Here is a 22131-nt window from a genome sequence, read left to right as displayed (position 1 = left end):
CGAACCCAGGGCCTCATGCATGCAAGGCAAGCGCTCTACCACTGAGCCACCTTCCCAGCCCCCATCTCCTGTTTTAATTGATCTCACTCTACTTCATTTATATTTTGCAGATCTAAGAATTCTAATGAACAGGCTTGTCATCTAAATAAAAATTGTCTATATTCTCTTTCAAGAAGAGAAAAGCTGTAAAACTAATTTAAAAAGGAACTGTGAAGCCAGGTGCTGGTAGCTCACACTGAAATCCTAGTTACTTAAGAGGCTGAATTTGAGGGTCATAGTTCAAAGCCAACTTGGGCGACAAATCTGAAAGACTCTTTACCTCCAGTTAACCAGTACATGCCAGAAACTGAGGTGTGGCTCAAGTGACAGAACAGCAGCTTTGAGAAGAAAAGCCAAGCAAGGTCAAGGCTCTGAGTTCAAGCCCATGGGCTCAGTGCGTACATACACATGCGCAGGCACACCGCACACACACACATAAATGATGCAGCAAATGAAAACGAGTGGAAAGGACTGTGATGGCTCGTGCTGTCATCCTAGCCACTCAGAGTGCTGAGATCTGAGAGTCACGGTTCAAAGCCAGCCCGGGCAGGAATGTCTGTGAGACTCTCAATTCCAAATGATCATGAAGTGGTAGAAGTCTGGGACAGCACCCAGACCCTGAGTTCAAGCCCCAGGACTAACACGTGTGCGCGCGCGCGCGCACACACACACACACACACACACACACACACATACACACACACTACTTCCCCTCCCCCCCAAAAGACCATGACAATGTGACTATACAATCAGTATGAATTATTTTTTGTATAAATACAAATTTGAGATATATTTCATATATCATGAACAGCCTACCTGCTTCATATATACAGTAGTGTACATTTAGTAGTTTACTAACATTGGTAGTTTACTAACATTCAATTTTTTAACCTTTTAGGCTACAAATATAAAACTTTACCATATATTTTTTAACTTCTATTTTCTAACCTAAAATTCTTTTAGGTAGTTTGGGAATATTTATTAAACTTTACCTTGTAAAAAAAAATCAAAGTAGTATGTTTACAGAAACACAAACAGGATAAATGAGTTTTTACTGCTTTCCACATCCTGGCTTCGCCACAGAGGCAGCTTTGGTTTTAGCTTTTATTTTATCTATTTATTTTACATCTCTAAGTAAATTTTCACAGGCCACAAACAGTTGCACTTTCATCTTTAAACCTTATTTGCATATGTTTTTATTTGTGCCAGTCCTGGGGCTTGAACCCAGGGCCTGGGCTCTGTCCTTTGCTCTACCATGAGCCCCAGCTCCACTTCCGGTGTTTTGGTCGTTCGTTTGAGTTAAGAGTCTTATAGATATTCCTGTCTAGGGTGGCTTTGAACCACCATCCTCGGATCTCAGCCTTTGAGTAGCTAGGGTACAGGTGTGAGCCCTGGGCACCTGGCTTTATCTCTGTTCTTCTGGCAGTGACAGACAACCGATGAAGTGTGAGCACTTGGCCCCCACGCTGCCCACTGGCTTTGTGTGTCCCCCTTGTCCTCATTGTCCTGATGACTTTCACAATTCACTATCTCCTGTTGTTATTTTTGTAAAGATACACATTTTCACATAGCCATTACGTCTCCATTTGTCAGCTTCGGGCTGTATCTATTCACTCCATCCGCTCGATGATGAACATATTAACCCCCACTCTTCTTCCCACCTGTTCTTTCCTCTTCTGCCTCCCAGCTTCTGACTGCTGCATTTGTTACAGGATGTTAACATTTGTATCCCATTCTATAGCTATAGTTATCTGTTTTTTGAATAGTTCTTGATGTTGAACATTAATGACTATCATCTTCTTTAAAAACTTTAAATAATAGGCAGTGTTTACTGAATACTTAGAATACACTATGTATCTGTACCTACAAGAACTAGTGTATTTATGGACTGTGAGCCTCAAGCAACATTATGAACCAGACAGCCCATTCTATTTGTATTTCACAGATGTGAAAACTGAGGTATGGAGGAGTTAAGTCATATAACTGAAAATGGTAAAGTTGAAACCTGAATCAATGCACCTTCTCTCTATTTCTGCTAGAAATAGCTTTCAACCCTAAAGATTTCAGCAGTCTGGAAGAATAACCATTTCTTTATCCTAGGGCTCTACAGGCCAAGGCTTTGGGCCGTTTCTTACCTGCCGGTTGCTGGGTTCTTGACTGGGTTCCCTCCAGCACCACGGGGCAGCTAGCCAGCTGTGCTGCTGGAAGGTAGGTGGGTACGCGGTTAGGTTGGGGTGAAGGCAGAGGCTGGCCATGTGTTTCTCATCACCCAGCAGGCTAGTCTGGTCTGTCCACATGGCCGCTGGCAGGGGTCCAAGAGAGAGAGTAGAAACAGGCTGGACCTGTTGAAACCTGGGCCTGGAAATGGTTACAGAGGTATCTGTTCCATTCTCTTGGCTTAAAGGTCACAACATCAGCTCGGTCTTGCGAAGAAGGGACGCTTACTGTGTTGTTAGAAGAGGTTGTGAAGCAGCTTTGTTTAGTATCTCCAGAGGGAGGTCGAGGCCCCGTGACCCTTTGGGCCTCTCGTACGGGAGGTGCTATTCACCACAGAGCCAGCATGTGCTTGCGACACGCCACATGAAAAACAAAACTGACATGGCACAAAGAGACAGGCTTCTTAGACTTCGCCAACTGTTCAGATTGGAGTTTTGTTTAAATTTGTTTTGTATTTGGTCGTTTTTTTTATCTGTAGATTTCTTTCTTGTGTTTATGACTACCTTGCCTACTTATTTCAGTAAGACCACACTGGTTTACAGTTTGGTCTTAATTTTCTCTAATACAGATTGGATATCTATGATCCAAAATGTTTGGGATCAGAGTTCAGGGTGTTATTTTTGGCTTTGGGGATATTTGCATAGATATTACTTATTGAGTGCTTGAAGCTGTAAATCCAAAATTTCAGATTTCGCATTTCAGATTTCTGGATTAGCAATGCTCAGCCCATATTTTATATTTCATTCTTCATATTTTCCTGCTGATACTTCAGATGTAAGTGTTTCCGACCATCATTTTTACAATTATGTTGAAGGCTGTCTTCCTGGAGTTCATTTTCAGGCATATTTTGGTGTGTTGAACTCTTCTTTATCACTTCCATCTTCTTTCGGTGTTCACTCTTGCTTTACTGGGTCATATGTTCAAGTAGATTTCTCAGAATGCAACTACATTTTCTGAGGACTTACATATAATAAAATGGATTTATTCTATTTTTATGTTTACTTGAATTTTTTGGAATTTTAGGACCAAATCATTTTCCTTTGATTCTTTGAGCAGCTATCTGCTGGCTTCTACTTCTAAGAAAAAATATCTGGTAGTAGTTTGCCCTATGATTTGAAGATTCTATGTCATTTTCTCTCTCTCTGTTTCTCTGCCTCGGTCTACGTGTCCATCTGTCTCTTTGTTGCTGCAAATCATATTCTGGAAAACTTCCTTATGTGATAGGTTTGACTTCCGTAGAAGTGGGTTGGAAAGCTGGTTGAATTGTGTGCATCCACAGAGCCCTTTTCTTAACTAATATGCTTTAGCTTCACTTCCAAGTGTGTCCACTCATCTGCCAATGTACATTTCCCAGTAAATCAAGAATTCTACTCTTTTATTCCCTTAGCTATTAAAACCTCCACAAATGCTGTCATTCACAACTTTTTCCTTAGTATTTTGCTTATTGACATTCTCATTTCTTTCCTATTTTAGATATTCATTGACATTTACTTTTCCTTTATAGAGTTATGCTCTTAGCGAATGAGGGGAAAATGTTTAGTCTTGGACGCTTTCACCCAATTTCATCAGAATCTTATTTTCTCTTTTAAGTCTGTCTTTTTATTTCTTTTAAGCAATCGTGCAAAGGAGTTTCAATTCAGTATGTCAGTTTATGAGTACAATGTATCATAATCAATGCCACCCCTTCCATTGTTTCCACTCTTAGTTCTTACTTTTTGAGAAAAAAAAGCCATTATAATTCTCTGCTCAACAGGAGTATCCACTTTTCTGTAACTGGTGTAAGCATCCTCTTTATATGATGACCTTACGTTTGCTGTGTCTTCATGTCTTTCTAGCTAAAAGTTGTTAAAAGTGGAAATACTGTTTACGGTTTACATCTACTGGGGTAGGAACAAAATACTGATAATTTACTATACTGTCAAACGTTACCATACTGTGGGATATGGTAGGACTGATGTATTTTCCTTTCCTAGTTGTCGGGATTATCTGATAGATGGAGAAGGAACTCTTACTATACTTATATATAAATACGCTTAATTAACATAGACAGACTTCTTGTCAGTGGTTGGTATATTAATCTGGCAAGTCCTGCTCTTCTGAGCCTTCCAAATGTTTGATCTTTTGAAAGTCTGCCAATCTAGTTCTTAATGCCTCTAAGTATGGGGAACCCTTCATTTGGACTTCTTCAAGCAAGATCTTTCCTTCTTGTTGCTCTTATTGGAATTCTTTTAGACAGTTCTCTTTGTTTCTTTCTTTCATTTTTTTCCTCCTTTCTATTCCTTTTTTCTTCATTTTGCCAGTCTCAGTTCTTGAACTCACATCCTGGACGCTGTCCCTGAACTTTTTGCTCAAAGCTAGTGTTGTACCATTTGAGCCACAGTTCCACTTCTGCCTTCAGTGATTAATTGGAGAAAAGAGTCTCATGATCTTTTTTGCCCAGGCTGGCTTTGAACCATGATTCTTAGAATCTCAGCCTCTGACTAACTAGGATTACAGACTTTAGCTACCACCACCTGGCTCAGTTCTATTCATTTATTTTTTTTCAGTTCAAAAATTGTAGAAGTATGGTCTCTCCTTGTGTCAGTCACATTTTCATTTTGATGACAAAATACCTGATAGAACAGCTTATAGGAGGAAGGATTTATTTTTGGCTCACAGGTTTGTTTGTTTGTTTGTTTTTTGGGGGTCTGGTCGTGAGGCCTGAACTCTGGGCCTGGGTGTTGTCCCTCAGCTCTTCAGCTCAAGGCTAGCGCTCTACCACTTGAGCCACAGCACCACTTCCAGCTTTTTTTTCTGCTTATGTGGTGCTGAGGAATCGAACCCAGAGCCTCATGCATGCAAGGCAAGCACTCTACCACTGAGCCACCTTCACAGCCCACAGGCTCACAGGTTTAATGGTGTCAGCCCATGGCCAGCTTGTTCTGCTGTTATGCACCTGCTGATCAGGTAGAACATCATTTTGGAAAGATTGTGTGACAGAGCAAAGTTGCTTACTGCATGGTGGCCAGGAAGGAGAAATGGGATAGACAACACCTTCAAGAATATGTTCCCAGGATTCCCTTCCTCCAGCTAGTCCTCGTGGATTCATCTAGGGATGAAGTCAAGCCTTCTTCATCTTATCACTTCAAAAATTTATGATTCACTAACAAGTAAATTTATCATATGCTATTATAAGTAAGGATTTGTACATTATTCATGAATTTATAAATAACTATTTATATTAGTTATAAATAAATGAATGCTTTAAATAAAAGTAACTAGTTTCCTCAACTAAATAGTGAGAAACATGACTTATTTGTCAGTTGGGGGCTTGAACTCAGGGCCGGACACTGTCCTTGAGCCTCTTTGTTCTCAGTGGTAGTGCTCTGTGACTTGAGCCACAGTGTTACTTCCAGTTTTTGTGGTTAATTGGAGATACGAGTCTCGCAGGGCCTTTCCTGCCCAGGCTGGCTTCCACCAGTGATCCTCAGTCTCCTGAGCAGCTAGGATTACAAGTGTGTGAGCCATTGGCACCTGATTTTATATTTTATATAAACATCTTATAATTTTTCAAAGCTCTAATATCTGGCAGAGAACTTTTATATTCAGTCCCTGTAATGCCACTGTAACAAAAGCTCCAACAAATATCCATCTTTTTACTCATGTGGAAGTAGTTGTAACCTTTTAAACACAGTATTCATACTCTCAGGACCCTTAGGAGTCCCTAGACCTTATCTAATCTATACAAAATTAGAGATCTGAGGTGGGAAAGTCCAAGTCTCAAAATTTACATTAGAAGTAGAAACTAATAGCTAAATGTGATTGGTTCTTGTGACAAGACAACAACATTTTGTTGTCTTTGCACAGGGTTAGTGAATCTATTAAACATTCTTACAATAGCAAAATAGTAAAATATCATTCCTCAGTTCTTTCCCTTACATTTATATCTGAATAAGTAGAGATGGTGTTCAATTGCTCAGAACTGAGTTAATGAGTAAAGGAAAGAGCTTTGAATTCATAAGGCACTGGAAAATAGTCTACACACTCACTCACTTTCCTTCTTGGACTGCCCACCTCCCTGGCATTCCTTAGTACATCTTAGTTTTCTTTGTGATAAGAGTTTGGTGATTCCAGTAGCTCCTTCTTGGCAGTTGATGAGCTTAAATGGAGTGTTTGAAGAACAATTTTTACTTGATAACAGGCTCAATGGTGTATGAAGAATTTAGTTTCTTTTTCTTACCTATTAGATCTTTGTAGTTCTGAAACTGGCCATTACACAGACTGACTTGGAGAGAGAAAAATATTTATAACACATCACAAGGCACTGGTATTTGACTGTGCACGGACAAGCCATTTTTTTTTTGTACTGGCGTTCATCCCAATAAGTTCTGGATACTTGTGGGCTTTTGAATAGGCCAGACACTTTAGTTCTGATTTTAATTTTTTTCTCCTCTTCCTTTTTCTCTCTCCCACCCCTCTTTGTTGAGACAAAATCCTACCATGTAGCTCAGGCTGTCCTGGAAGTTGCTGTGCAGTTCAGCGCTGCCCTCAAACTCACCATCTTTCTGTTCCCACCTTCTGAGTGTTGGGACTGTAGGAGTATGCCACCATGCACAGCCAAATATCTCATTTCTTTAGTCAGTACTGGAAGTCAACTTTCTCAATTATAATTCACTCATGTATTCACTCGAAGTTTGTTGATAAGTTACTATTGCCAGGCAGAGCAAAAAAACACCGGTGACCTATAAACTTGAGGAGATGAGGTGATAGCTGTGAATTTCCTAAATAAATGTGATGCATGTATGAAAAAACACTATATTACACAGGAGCCAGTGCGCTAGAAGACAAGCAAAGGGAACCTAATCCAGCCTAAAAGATTCACAATGGCACTGTGGGAGGAAGTAGGGAAAGGCATTCTTGAAGAGAACAGAGTGGGTAGAAGCGTGGGGTTGTGGAAAATCTTGTGGTGGTCAGAAAGAGATGGGTTCTATGAAATGGGAAGGTAGAGTGATTGTGAATGGGCAGAGCAGGTCTGGAAGAGGGGACTGCACTTCATCCTAAACCACACACAGGAGGGGACTGCGTGGACTCTCTCTCTCTCTCTCTCTCTCTCTCTCTCTCTCTCCCCTCTCTCTCCCCCTCTCTCCCCTCTGTCTCTCACTCTTCTCTCTCTCTGTCTTTGTCTGTCTCTGTCTGTCTGTCTTTCCCTCCCCCCCTCTCGCTCTCTCTCGCTCTCTTTCTCTCTCTCTCTCTTCCTCTTTCCTTCTCTTCATCCATTCAGGGCCAGAGTGCTGTCCCTTAGCTTTTTCACACTTGAACTTCAGGACCACTTCTGGATTTTTGGTGGTTAGAGGTAAGAGTCTCATGGACTTTCCTGCCTGGGCTATCTTCAAACCATGACCCTCAGATCTCAACCTCCCGAGTATAGCTAGAAATACAGTTATGAACCAGCAGCCCCCAACTCCTGTTCATTTGGGTGATTTTTGTCAGTCATGGAGCTTCAACTGAAGGCCTGGGTGCTGTTCCTAGCTAGCACTCCACCACTGTGAGCCACACTACCACATCTGGTTTTCTGGTGGTTAATTAGCCACCAGCACCCAGCTAACTCCTGTTCTTTTGTTTGTTTGTTTTTGTTTTTTGCTAGTCCTTGTGCTTGAATTCTGGGCTTGGGTGATATTTTTAAGCTTTTGTGCTCAAGGCTAGTACTTTTCCACTTGAGCCACAGCTCTACTTATAGCCTTTTTTGGTTAATTAGAGATAAATCTTTCCTGCATGAGCTGGCTTTGAACCACAATCCTCAGATCTTAGCCTCCTGAGAAGCTAAGTAAGATTACAGGTGTGTGAGCCACGGTGCCCGGTGGGACTGATGACTTGGAAAGATCATTTTAGTGCTAGGTGTGAAGGAAAATGAGCTAAGGGGGGAAGCGATGATCTGTGAATCAGGATGTATTCTGCACAAAGCCATGGCATGGCACAGAGGAAGAAGTGAAGACAGGGCGTTTAGAAGCTTGCATCAGTCAGGCTTGGAGAAGAGACGTGCAGAATGACTGTGGCAGCCTGAAGGACAACTCACAGAAAATGGAACCGGTGAACTAAATGTGGTAACTGCAGATTGCTAAGTCAGGCACCAACGACTACTGAAGACAGATCATTTCTAATCCAACTAAAGGAAACTGGAGCAATCTCAGCAGCTAGGGAAAATGTGCATGATGATTTTGATCAATCTGTAGTTTAAAATAGATGACACTTAGAAATAATTATTACTCTCTAGAGAAATGGGAAATATGGTGAGTTTTTTGTTGTTCCTGTTGTTTTTTTTTGGGGGGGGGGTGTGGGGTTTGAACTCTGGGCCTGGGCACTGTCCCTGAGCTCTTCAGCCCAAGGCTAGTGTTTTACCACCCGAGCCGGTTTTCAGATTGTTAATTGGAGATAAGAGTCTTACACACTTTCCTGCCTGAACTGGCTTTGAACTGAGATCCTCAGATCTCAGCCTCCTGAGTAGCTAGGATTACAGGTGTGAGCCATCGGTGCCTGGTGCTGGTGGTGTTTTCTTTCTAAAAGTTTCTGTAACATGCTCAGTCCATACCATTCTGCACATGATGGCAAATGCTTCACTATCATTTATATAACTTCCTATGTCTTCAGCAGGAAATAAAAATTTCAAGGGTCCCATGTCCTTTGTGTTTGCAGCAGAAAGTCTTTAAAAGATAGAGACAATGGGTTCTATCTCTTTTGTTTTCTCATGGTGCCTTGTGTAGGGGCAGACACAAATTAGGTAAACATCTAACGTTTTCCTTTAAAGTCTGAAGATAGATCAGAGAATGAAGGTAAAAATGATTTTTTAAAGAAAATTGAGCAATTAAAGTCATTCACAAGACTTTAAAAAAGAAGAAAATTTCTTACAAACACTCCTTAAGAATGGAGCAAAAATGTAATCTAGAAATACAAAGAAGGATAGGGACAATGGCATTCAAAAATGTTAGAGTAATAACACTAATTATAAGAGAAGTGGTTGCTAGAAGGGACTTTTTAAGATGACATTTTAAAAATATTAAGTACTTGTAATGCTATGTACTTAAAAGGATATAAACAAAAATTGTACTGATAGAAAATAAGGTGAATGAATTTGATTAATTTTAGTAAAAGGTCTTGCTTTTAAATACATAGACACTAAATTAACTAAAAGGTTAATACAGTTAAGGTGAATGAGCAAGTGAGAAAGACGTTATATTTTCTTTTATGCCAGTACTGATGCTTGAATTTAGAGCCTCATGCCCTCTCTCATTTCACTTTTTTTGCTCAAGGTTGGTACTCTACCCCTTGAGCCACAGCTCTATTTGTGGCTTTTTTTTTTTTTGCTGGTTAATTAGAGATGAAAGTCTTTCAGATTTGTCTGTCCCAAGAGCTGGCTATGAACTGAGATCCTTGGATCTCAGCCTCTTGAGTAGTTAGGATCACAGGTGTGAGCCACTGATGGTAAAAAGATATTTCATTGTGATATGTCCGTGTGTGTGTCCGTGTGTGTGTGTGTGCGCGCGCGCGCGCGTGTGTGTAATATACTTGGATCAACTCCACACCCTCCCTTACTGTTTCTTAACCTTTCTCTTCCCTTCCTCCGTAGCAGTTTTCAGTGGGTTTCATGACGCTGTTTTCATTTATGTGTACAAATGATCACCATTGTCAACACCTTAAATGGTATTTTGGAGGCTTTATGGGCCATTCTGATGGACTAAAAGGTGAATTTGTACTCCTCAGAGGTAGCTATGACCAGTGGAGTGGACTAGTTTCTGGGCATTTTTTCTTTAGTAGTGTTTAGTAGTGTTTGTTTGTTTTCAGGTGATCCATTGTTTTTGTCTCCTTAACCTATGTGGCCGTCTCACCGCTCACTTTCTCTGCTCTGTGAGAGGTGCTGGTTTCCTTTAGGAATTGTCAAGAGTTTATGTTCTGCCTCACCTGTCTGTGGGGTCCTACACCCTCACCTTTAACTTGGTCCGAACAGACATAGCTTGAGACCGCCTGCCGGATGAGCAAGAAGGTGTTATAATATCTCTTTGACATAGAAACCTTATTAAGGCTGGTGCCTGGGGAAAGGCTAGGAGATTCAGATCAGTGTTTTTCACCTGCTTTTGCTCTGTCAAGCATAAAAGAAGACTGATTAGGAGCCTTGACAAAGACCCAGGACTTTAATTGAGGGCAAGGAGGAGTTGGCTGGCTTTCTCTCTTCCCCCACTCATTGTGGATGCTCTTTCAAACATCAGAGGTAAAAACTTCAATAGCAGACACTGTGGCCCATTTAAATAAATGGCCATTTAACTCAAAGCCAGCTACCTGCACATTGTAATCTTGTATCCCTGGAGAATCTGAGGTTCTGATTGTAGACTTGTGCCTTGCTAGGGATTTCCTCCTCTTCCATGTTAGGTCAATGAATGTATTTACACATGTCTGCCATGTGGTCACTGTTGGTTTCTCAGTGTCAGCAGGGAAAACTCCTGATGACCAACACACTTTAGTTATTGTTTCCACAGTGTGTGTGTGTACTAGTAGTAGGATTTTAGCACCAGGCCTAGGCATTTCCCCTAAGGATTTTCATTCAAGGCTGTCACTCTACCACTTGAGCCACAGCTCCACTTCTGGCTCTTTGCTGGTTCATTGGACTTTCCTGCCCAGGTTGACCTCAAATCATGATCTTCAGATTTCATCTTCCTGAGTCACTGGGATTACTCCCCTGACATTTTCTAACTTCCATTCTGCCATTTCAATGAATAAGCCAGAGTTGTTAAAAACCAGAGCTGTTAACCAGTTTTAGGAGTACATTGCTCAAATGACTTCTCAGTTACATTGTCTCCTTGTGCTGATGATGAGTTCACATTGTTTGGAATGCTTGCTCTCATTTAACACTCGTTTTCCTGACCTGTGTCTTGGACATAGCTCTTCTCTTTTCTTCAGTCACAGATGCATTTCCATGTGGATTCTGGGACAAATGAGTTCCACCCATTATCTTTTATGATATATCATTTTGGTGCTCACTTACTCAAGTAGGTCATCCTAAATTTCATGAACCTGGTCCCTTTCACAAATGAGGCTAGAGCAAGTGTTTCTGCAGTCTTGGGAATTTTTGCAATTGAAGATGATACAAGCAGCTCTGTCGCCCAAACCTCTCTGACGCTTTCTAATTAGAAGTATGCAATGCTCTGATGAAAACATTATCAAACCAGCTGCACGATGTGTACAGATTTTTCTGTTTTTATTCATGTGTGTGAATCTATTACAAACATAGCACAAATAGAATATAAAAATAAGTTGACACTCCCAGCCAAACCTGTTAAATTTAGTTCAACAAATTGCATGAAACCCTCCATCTCTTTGCTACATTCCCCTCCCAGTGATAATAGGCAAGGCAGATTTGCTAGCTGAGTTTTATAGACAGAACGGCTTATTCAAAAAAACATAATAAGCTCCCCTAAATGAAACCAAACTAAACAGCATTATTTTCTTTTCTGTGGCTTTGAGTGTTTATGTTGTGATATTATGTTTACACAGATGTTATTACCAATCTGTGGTGCCAAAGGATGACTTTGAAGCTCATTTATCAATAATTATTGCTTTGGCCAGTATAAATGTTCCAGAAGAGCAACCAAGTATAAGAAGTAGGTTTTAGATTTCTTGTAGTAGTGGGTCTTGAATAGTGAGTTTCTTCTGTGAGCACTATTTTTTTTCTCTCTATATATAGTTGTACTCTTGGCAGGGTAGATATAACGGATGGGTCACAAAGGTGTCTGTTGCGGAATAACTGGTAAATGGCATGGGATCTCATCACACAGTTACTAACGACGCTCTTGGATAAGAAGCCCTGAGCAAACATGCTAACTTCTGCACTGAAGGTGATCTGTGACTGCCACCCACCCCAGCCACATCAGCGGTGAGAGCAGACCCTCAGGGTACCTCTGCTGCCCCAGCTGTTTTCAGCAAAACCTGAGTCTTCCGATCACAGGTTTGTGAACAGGTCACTCAGCCCTCTGACATTTTCCTCATGATAAGTTAAAAAAAAACATTTCCACTTTAAATGAATAATTATTTAGATTCTTGAACCATCTATGTACTGCATATATATACATACATAAATATGTATATATATATACATAAATATGTATATATATGTATATATATATAAGATCTGAAGATAAGTGAATCAATTCATATGGGTTCAATGCGTCTCCTAATTTCTGAATAGTCTGGTTCTTTGCATGGATGATAAAACCATAAAATGTTGCAAGAAAGCATAGATATATGTTGCACGTTAACATGATTTGTTCTTTTCATCATTGTCATTTTGATTTAAGGCCAGTTGGCAACATCCTTCAGAAAGATAAGCAAGCGAACAAGTGTCACCACATACCTCACCAGTCAGCCAAGCGTCTCCCTTTCTCCAGATGCCAGGGCCTTCTGTGTTGGAGTGGTAATAGTTCACTTTTTCATGACCACATCCAGCAGAGAACCCCAGGGAGACTTGTCTTGAGGCTGGGACCCCTCCGGACATGCCCGGCATCTCAAGGAAATGTCCCGTTCTGAGGGTTGCATCCCGGGGACTGTGGCACTCTTCTGCAGCAGCTGCCGCACTCTCTTGCTAGATGGTGCACACGTTTGAACTCACGTCCCTCATCGGACTCCGTAGCGATTAGAATTCAACTCCAGCTTGTACAGACTCTACCCAAGGCCAGCAGATGATTCAGTAGATTACAGGACAGAGAAGAGCTCCCATAGCTTCCAGTGCACGGGCCGGTGTGCTTGCTCTCCATCCTCACGCCCCGCTCTCCTTCTCAGCAGGAGTAACCTTGACAGGGTTTTCTCTGTTCAGAGTCCTAACAGCTCCATGTTGACTTAGGCTAACCGAAAATAAAATAATAAGAAATAAGAAAACATTTTACTTTATCTCTAGGTTCTCATCCATGTATAGCAAATCCATAACCCCATTCTACCTCTATTCAAAAAGCTTTCTGCGTTATTACAGAGAGGAAGTTAGCATCTGGCTTTTCATCTCACCTGCTCCTAAAAAGCAACATTTACAAATGCCTTTATCTCTGGAATCTGGTATATATATATATATATATATATATATATATATATATATATATACACACACACACACACACCTAGGCAGCTAGTATGAGACACATGTCTCCAGTTTTTCCTGAGATAAACAAGGCCTTGTGATGTGTATTAGATGATACCTTTGATGTAAGAAGCAGTTCATCAGTGATGGTGCCTGTCCCAGGGCAGATGAAGGTTTGAACTCACGTCCCTCATCGGACTCTGTAGCGATTAGAATTCAACTTCAGCTTGTGAATGGGGCTGGGTGAATGGGGAGTTTGCACCTGGTCCACAGACTGCTGCTGACCACAGGCGAGAGGACCGAGCGCCCGTGCGAGGTGTCTGGAGCCCCTCCCACCAGCCACTGCCAGGGGCGGAACGCGGGGCGTGGGCTCTTGCTTTGCTCTTCACTCCACTCCCTGAGCCATGCCTCCAGTACCAGCTCTTCACGGGTTACTTGGAGAGAAGAGGTTTGCAGATTTTCTGCCAAGTTTGGCTCCAACTGTGATTCTCATTGCATCTTCTCACTATTGGGTGAGATAACATAAATCTACCTTTCTACGTGACAACTATTAAAACTCCTAAATTTAAAAGTACTGTAAGAGCCAGCAGTGTCGCAATGCACGTTTTTAAATGAAGCAGGTGCTCAGGCTGGAGCTGGTCGTTAGACTGCCATCATGCAACCTCGGTTTAAAAGGACTTAACTTCTACTTTTGCAAAATCCAGAGACAAACGGCCAAAGGGACGTTTTATTTTGTTTTGTCTTTGTCAAACTATCTACCTAAAAGTAGTCTTTTTTTCTCTCCCACAGAACAGCAGGAACAAGGGATGACATCATCATAGTATTTTGTTCCTGCTGCATATACAAGTTGAAGATTTGGGGAAGATTGATAGTTTAACCTGAAATGTCTTCATCTGCCCTTCCTTCCTTGCTTCCTTCCTTCCTTGCTTGCTTCCTTCCTTCCTTCCTTGCTTCCTTCCTTCCTTGCTTCCTTCCTTCCTTGCTTGCTTCCTTCCTTCCTTCCTTGCTTCCTTCCTTCCTTGCTTCCTTCCTTCCTTCCTTCCTTCTCTTCCCTTCTTCCTTTTTTCCTCTCCCCCCATCTCTTTTCTTTTTTGTACCAATACTAGTACTTGAACTCAGTACCTTATGCTCTTGCCTGGCTTTTTCATTCAAGGCTGGCACTATACCACTTGAACCACACGTCCACTTCTTTCTTTTTGCTGTTTAGTTGGAGATAAGAGTCTCTGGGATTTGTCTGTCCAAGCTGGCTTCAAACAGTGATCCTCAGATCTCAATCTCCTGACTAGCTAGGATTATAAATGTTTAATTTGGCTACAGGGCCCAGTGTGGGGTGGCAGAGATCAGAGATTTCACATTCATTTGAACGTTGGTATAAGGGACCCTATCTACAACTCATCTTCCTCATTTGTAAAATGGCAATGCTATAACGTTCCTTACAAGTAACAGCAAGGTCCAGTCATTCATACAGAGTCTTCTTTTTGACTCCATCTTCTATGAATTTCAACATTCACTTTAGTTCCGATACAAACTCCCCACATTTGTTTTGTTTCTGCATATGTTTTAGAAATGTTTAGAAGTAGCATGCCTAGTCCACCAAGTTTCGTGAATTATTACTTTTCTCCCCTGGCAGGCAGCCTGATTTCCTGCCCAGCTCCAGCCGTGGCACCTCCCCAGTGTTTTGCTGTGTTCTCAGGGCTGTGTTAATCCATCTTGCTGTGTGCACTTGGTGTCTAATGGGTTGTCCTGCTGACAGAACTTTAGCGACCTTATTCTGCTTGTGAGTATCGTCAACTGCAGCCAAGCGATTCCTCCACCAGTTACACACTTGTCTCACTAGTTGCGTGTATTCCTCTGATACATGGACATTTATACCTTTATATCATTCTTGGTGGAATTTGGGGAACCAAAGCTGCCATTTTTTCTCCCTCTCTTTGTCATTATTGATTGCACAAGGCTGTGGGAAGCGGGCTTGGAGAATCCATGGTGTAGAAGGAGTGCTGGCCAGCAGTTCTGTTATTAGCTACGTGCCCTTAGACAAGTCACCTGACTCTTCTGGAAATCAGAGTTAGTCTTAGCCCCTTGAGTTGCCACAAGACAGTAAACACAAGGAATTTTGCTGTTTAAAAACTACCTATTCTCAAATACAGTGTATAGCCAACAAGTCACACTCAGGGTGGCGCCCAGGTATATTTTTAAAAATTAAAATGTAAAATTTTAGTTGTGACATAATAATTATATATATTTATGGATTACAGGATTTTATTTGAATATATGTATACAATGTGAAATGATCAAATGAAAGTAATTGTATATCTTACACCTCAAACATTTATAATTTCTCTTGTGCTGAGAATATTTAAAATCTTCCCTCTCTGCTGGCTAATTTGAAATAGACAAATTAGCTGTCACCATAACTTCTCCATAGTGCCATAGAACAAGGAAAGTTATTTCTATCCAACTGCAATGCTATACACATTCACTGTGCTTGTATGAGATCAACTAATAGGAGATCCATTTTTTTTGGCTTCTTCATGCAACTGATAACCTGTGATATTTGTCTCCATGCTTTCTTATTTTACTTAGAATAATGTCCTCCAGCTCACCCAGATAGCTGCAAAAAATAAACTTTTATCGTTTTGTAAGGCTGGCCTTCACATTTTCTTTCTTTACCCATTGGTTGATACATAGGTTGATTTCAGATCTTGAACATTGTAAATGCCCATAATGTAATGCTATTATGGGTAAATAAGCAACTGTGCTAATTTAAATCCCCACCAATAGTATAGGACACTTTCCCTTGCTCATCATGCCAGTGTGTATGTGTGTACGTCTTTGTTTATTAATTTATAATAATACCTTGTAAGTTCAATCTCGAGGTGATAAATTCTTCAGTTATGACTACTTTGCTATGCTATGGATAACTTTTCTCTGTTATTTCTTTTTTTAATTATTTTTTTATTGTGAGAATACTGTACAGAGGAGTTACAATTACATGGGCAAGGTAATGAGTGCATTTCTTATCAAGCATTGTAGCCTCCTCCTTTGTTTCCCCTTCCCATCCCTTCCTATCCTACCCCCCACCTTCCCCCCACCCTATCCTTCCCCCCACCAAAATTTTAAAGTTCGTTTTTCGACATAACAACTTGTACATTTCATTGTTGCAATGGGTCCACCTGTATCCCTAGTTAAATGATTTGTTTTTGCCCTTCCCCTCCACAAATTATACCAACATCAAATACAGTGAAAGCAGGGGTTATACCCTGGAGGAGGGACATACAAAGCAACATATAAATCATCTTATGAATATGTTAGAAACAGTTGCATGAAAGAAAAAAAATATTTAAATACATTCCCCTAACATCAACTTATCTGACCTTTTCTGATTGACTCAGACACATACTAGATATTGCAAAGAAGGGAAACCATGGGACCTATGTTTCTTTGGGCCTGGCTTACTTCACTTAATATAATTTTTTCCAAGTCTTTCCATTTTCTAACAAATGGGCAATGTCATTCTTTCTGATGGAGGCATAGAATTCCATTGTGTATATATACCACATTTTCTTAATCCATTCATCTCCTGAGGGGCATCCGGGTTGGTTCCATATCTTAGCTATGGTAAATAATGCTGCAATAAACATAGTTTTGCTGGTAGCTTTAGTATGGTCTTGTTTGTTATCATTTGGGGAAATGCCCAGAAGTGGGATTGCTGGGTCATAGGGGAGTTCTATGTGGAGTCTTTTGAGGAACCTCCATACTGCTTTCCAAAGTAGTTGAACAAGTTTACACTCCCACCAACAATGCAGTAGGGTTCCCTTCTGTCCACATCCCCTCCAGCATCTGTTGTTTTTAGAGTTTTTTGATTATAGCCATTCTAACTGGAGTGAGGTGGTATCTCAATGTTGTTTTGATTTGCATTTCTTTTATGGCTAGGGAGGTTGAGCATTTCTTCAGGTATCTATTGGCCATCCTTCTTTCCTCTTCAGAGAAGTTTCTCTCTAAGTCTTTAGCCCACTTATTTATTGGGCAGTTGTTTCTTTGAAGATTTGTTTTGGGGGATTTAATGTTTTGAGTTCCAGGTATATTTTAGATATGAGACCCTTGTCCATTGTATGGCTAGTAACAATCTTCTCTCAAGCCGTGGGCTTTCTATTGATCTTGCTAGCTATGTTCTTTGTCATGCAGAAGCTCTGCAATTTCATGCAATCCCATTTGTTCAACCTTTCTTTGATTTGTTGTTTCTGGGTCTCTATTAAGAAAAGCCTGTGCCAAGGAGACCTAAGGTTTCTGCTATTCCATCCTATAATGTTTTCAGAGTGTCTGCTTTGACTCCGAGGTCTTTGATCCATTTGGAGTTGAATCCTTCATAACCAAAGGTCAAATAAAAACCTTCCATAGCAAAGAAAAATTGAAACAATATATCTCCACCAAACCAGCCCCACAAAAGATACATGGTTATTTCTTTATTTCTGGAGGGTATCTTGGCTAGGTATAATATTGTTGGTACAGCTCACTGTTATTACGTTTTAGTGCAATGAACAGTTCATGCTATTCTCTCCTTAACAGTATGATTTCTGTTGAATAATTCAAGTGATGATTTCCTTGATGTTTTAATTAGTTGGTTTTTGCCTGACGTTTGACAGCTTTATTATAATGTGCTGATGAGGTGATCTCTCTGTTGAGTTTCATTGGGATTCTTTCACCTTCTTGAGTTTGGATGTCTATTTCATGCCAGGCACTTGCCACTGCATGCAGCCATTGTGTTTCTTCCTGTAGCTGGGATAATAGGCCTGTGCCACATTGCCCAGCAACTCGTTGAGATGAATTTCTTTTTGCCCATGTTGGCCTTGAACAACAATCTCTTGATTTCTATAGAGTTTTATTCTTTTTTGATGTTGCTGTTGGTTTTGCTTTGCTTTTTTCCCCCTGTTGAGTGAGGCATATTTTCTTGCTTGTATCAGTTTCTGGAGTATCATTTGACTATGGTGTGTTGTCATTGATTCTAGGTGAAGCCCAAAAGGGTGTTTTTGGTGTAGATTCCTCAGCTGTAATCCCTGTGTGTGGCCTGGGTCACAGAGCATCACTGTCCCGACCTGCAGGACTTCAACGAGGGCAATGAACCTAAGCGAGAAGGAATGAAGGGACAAGAGACAGGAAGAATGACAGCAAGACAGGGATTCTGATCAAGCTGCCAGTTTTTATTTTTCACACAAAGGTATTTATATGCTTGGAATAAGGAAGCTTTTTCATTGGCCAAAGCAGCTGCAGGGTGTTTGCTTAGGGCAGGGTGAAAACACCTGGTGTTTGTTTGGGGCAGCCTCAAGATGTTCCAGTGAGATAGTTGGCTCCCAGCCATCACCACTAGTGGTGGGGTGCGTAGGCTGTGGCTCCTGTTCCCATCTCAGGTTCATGTGGGATTTGTAGGCTGTCTCTCTGAGGCTACAGGCCCATTGACTAGATAGATAGTAGGCCAAGTTCAGGTACACGTGGGTGTTGTGGGCTGACTGGATGGTGTGTGGTGGGATCAGTGGATGGGTGGGAGAGCCTCCGTGAGGATAGGTGGATAGCTCCACCTGTGGTGGAGCTGGACCAGTACATGTCTCACTGTGGGGCCAGATTCAGGGGGGCATGGGTACTGCAACACAGTTTTTTGCACAGTGGGCGCGCTGGGGCTTTGCTGGGTGGACAGCGACCTGAGTGGCTAGGAGTCTGGGATAGGGAAGGACAAGGCCGGTGGGCCTGCCAGCTGTGTGCCTGGCCTCCTGGAGCAGGCGGGGGTTGGATTTGCTGACTGACTGGCTGTTGGGCTGGGTACAGACACTTGAGGTTCTGTCAGGCTCTTGGCAGTGAGTTGTGTCTACTTGTTCTGTGGGAGATGGGCTTCAGAAGCTGAGCTTTCAGCTGAGCCTGGGCTATGAGAAATCAGGGTCATGAGTGAGCATGCAGAGGATGAGGACATGAGCCAAGAGCCGGTGGCCCACGCCTGTGACCTGAGCTACTCAGGAGGCTGAGCCCGTGGCCACGTCTGTGACCTGAGCTACTCGGGAGGCTGAGCCCGTGGCCCACGTCTGTGACCTGAGCTACTCAGGAGGCTGAGCCCGTGGCCCACGTCTGTGACCTGAGCTACTCAGGAGGCTGAGCCCGTGGCCCACGCCTGTGACCTGAGCTACTCAGGAGGCTGAGCCCGTGGCCACGTCTGTGACCTGAGCTACTCGGGAGGCTGAGTCCGTGGCCCACGTCTGTGACCTGGGCTACTCAGGAGGCTGAGCCCGTGGCCCACGTCTGTGACCTGAGTTACTCGGGAGGCTGAGCCCGTGGCCACGTCTGTGACCTGAGCTACTCGGGAGGCTGAGCCCGTGGCCACGTCTGTGACCTGGGCTACTCAGGAGGCTGAGCCCGTGCCCACGTCTGTGACCTGAGCTACTCGGGAGGCTGAGCCCGTGGCCACGTCTGTGACCTGGGCTACTCAGGAGGCTGAGTCCGTGGCCCACGTCTGTGACCTGGGCTACTCAGGAGGCTGAGCCCGTGGCCCACGTCTGTGACCTGAGCTACTCGGGAGGCTGAGCCCGTGGCCACGTCTGTGACCTGAGCTACTCAGGAGGCTGAGCCCGTGGCCCACGTCTGTGACCTGGGCTACTCGGGAAGCTGAGCCCGTGGCCCACGTCTGTGACCTGGGCTACTCAGGAGGCTGAGCCCGTGGCCCACGTCTGTGACCTGAGCTACTCGGGAGGCTGAGCCGGTGCCCACATCTGTGACCTGAGCTACTCGGGAGGCTGAGCCCGTGGCCCATGCCTGTGACCTGGGCTACTCGGGAGGCTGAGCCGGTGCCCACATCTGTGACCTGGGCTACTCGGGCAGCTGGGGTCCCGTCCCTTTTGGCAGAGACGGGGGGGCAGGGTTCTCGGTTCTCCCTCTGGAGCCATCGTAGGGGTCTTTGCATTTCTCAGCTATTCTCCATGCACTCCCTCAGTTACTGTAGTCAATACTCTTTGGCCACTTTCTGTTGTAGGGGGATGAGTTCCTACAGTTAGGTTCACTCTCATCTGTTTATGTAAAACTATTTAATAAGATCCTCAGGTGAAGATCTCACAGTTTCAGAAGCATGGTTTAGATGGTCTTTTTCACCTGTTTAACATTGCTGCCAAGGAAACTTTTGGCATGTGTAGGGTTACCGATGGACCACAGCCCTTTAATCCCAAACCTGTGCTCTCCCACCCTCTGGCTGCAGGTACTGTTGTTCTTCAACAGGACAGAGTATGGTGTGCGCTCACAGACTACTGTCCCCGTTCTCAGATGTCCAGTGGGCTCTCCAGCCTGCCCCTTGGAGAGCAGTGCTCAGGAGACTCCAGAGCAACTGGTGGAAAGCCACGCCTGGCCTGCTTCGGGTATTTTAGAAACCAGAACAGTTTTCACTGAGTATGCTGTTGAGTTTCCTCAAAAAATCCCTTACCCCAAATCCTAAACCCTGAACAACAAATAAAATAAGTTATTTTTCTCCTTATTAATAGGCCTTGTGCTGAGACAGTGTAAAAGAGCACTGAAAGAGAATGCAGGCGGGGTTTGTGTTGATTTGTCCAAGCAAACGCCACATGGGCATCTCGGGTATATGCCATGCACGCGGAGAGTGTGCCGTTTTACTTTTCCTAGAGCAGTACTTGTTAGCGACAAGCACCATGTTAGACTCATCAGGCCTTTTAGTAATGTGCTCCTCGCTCCTTCTCCAGCTCAGCACCTGCTGTGCTGCTGATTATACTGTGAGTAACAGCAGCTTTGCCTTGGGACGCTATGGTTATGCCGCAGATGGGAACAGCCCATCTGTGAAGGTGTGTAAACTTCAAATTGCTAGTTGCATCTCTCTGTAAGAGGGCCAGGAGGAGCAGGAGGGAGCGATCCCCGAGGGAGTAACCCCCAAAGCCACACTAATTCGTGATGATCGACTCACAGTCTTCACTTCAGCTATTCTCTGTGTTTCCAGGATCATAGGCACAATGATTGTTTTGCTGTGTGGAAAAACCCGGTGCTGTAAAACTATCTCACTTCCCTCACAGGGTACCGTAATACCTCGGGTAGGACAATCTATAGCTAAGGCCTCCCTCACTTCTTCCTTTTTTTTTCTATTTCCCTTCCTCAATTTAATATCATTCCCTTTCTTCATTAATTGCCAGGGGACTTCAGCCCAATGTGACAGCATTTAGCAGGTCTCACAGCCTCCTTTCCATGGTCTGAGTGTGTGTGTGCATGTGTGGTGCGTGCGTGTGTGTGTGTGTGCGTGTGTGCTGCGTGTTCTGGAGAGAACCCCCACAGTGCTATCAGAGTTAGCACATTCAGAATGGTCTTTGTGTGTGTGTGTGTGTGTGTGTGTGTGCATGTGTGGTGTGTGTGTGTGTGTGCATGCATGCGTGTGTGCTGCGTGTTCTGGAGAGAACCCCCACAGTGCTATCAGAGTTAGCACATTCAGAATGGTCTTTGTGTGTGTGTGTGTGTGTGCATGCGTGGTGTGTGTGTGTATGTGTGTGTGCATGCGTGGTGTGTGTGTGTGTGTGTGTGTGTGCATGCATGCGTGTGTGCTGCATGTTCTGGAGAGAATCCCCACAGTGCTATCAGAGTTAGCACATTCAGAATGGTCTTTGTGTGTGTGTGTGTGTGTGTGTGTGTGTGTGCATGTGTGGTGTGTGTGTGTGTGCATGTGTGGTGTGTGTGTGTGTGTGCATGCGTGGTATGTGTGTGTGTGTGTGTGTGTGCATGCATGCGTGTGTGCTGCGTGTTCTGGAGAGAACCCCCACAGT

The 22131-nt window shown here is 43.1% G+C and overlaps 1 protein-coding gene across 1 annotated transcript in view; it reads left to right on the top strand.

Annotated features, from left to right (window-relative positions):
• LOC105987186 (spermatogenesis-associated protein 31D1-like) overlaps window positions 1–22131 on the top strand; it is a 159333-nt gene that overhangs the window by 92094 nt on the left and 45108 nt on the right. The window contains exons 6-7 of the mRNA XM_013018386.1: window positions 20574–20599; window positions 21070–21168. Coding sequence (XP_012873840.1) covers window positions 20574–20599; window positions 21070–21168 — 125 coding nt within the window. The remainder of the gene's footprint in view (window positions 1–20573; window positions 20600–21069; window positions 21169–22131) is intronic.

Source organism: Dipodomys ordii, unplaced genomic scaffold, assembly GCF_000151885.1.
Source record: "Dipodomys ordii isolate 6190 unplaced genomic scaffold, Dord_2.0 Scaffold40, whole genome shotgun sequence".
NCBI lineage: Eukaryota > Metazoa > Chordata > Mammalia > Rodentia > Heteromyidae > Dipodomys > Dipodomys ordii.
This window is presented reverse-complemented; position numbering and strand designations above follow the sequence as displayed.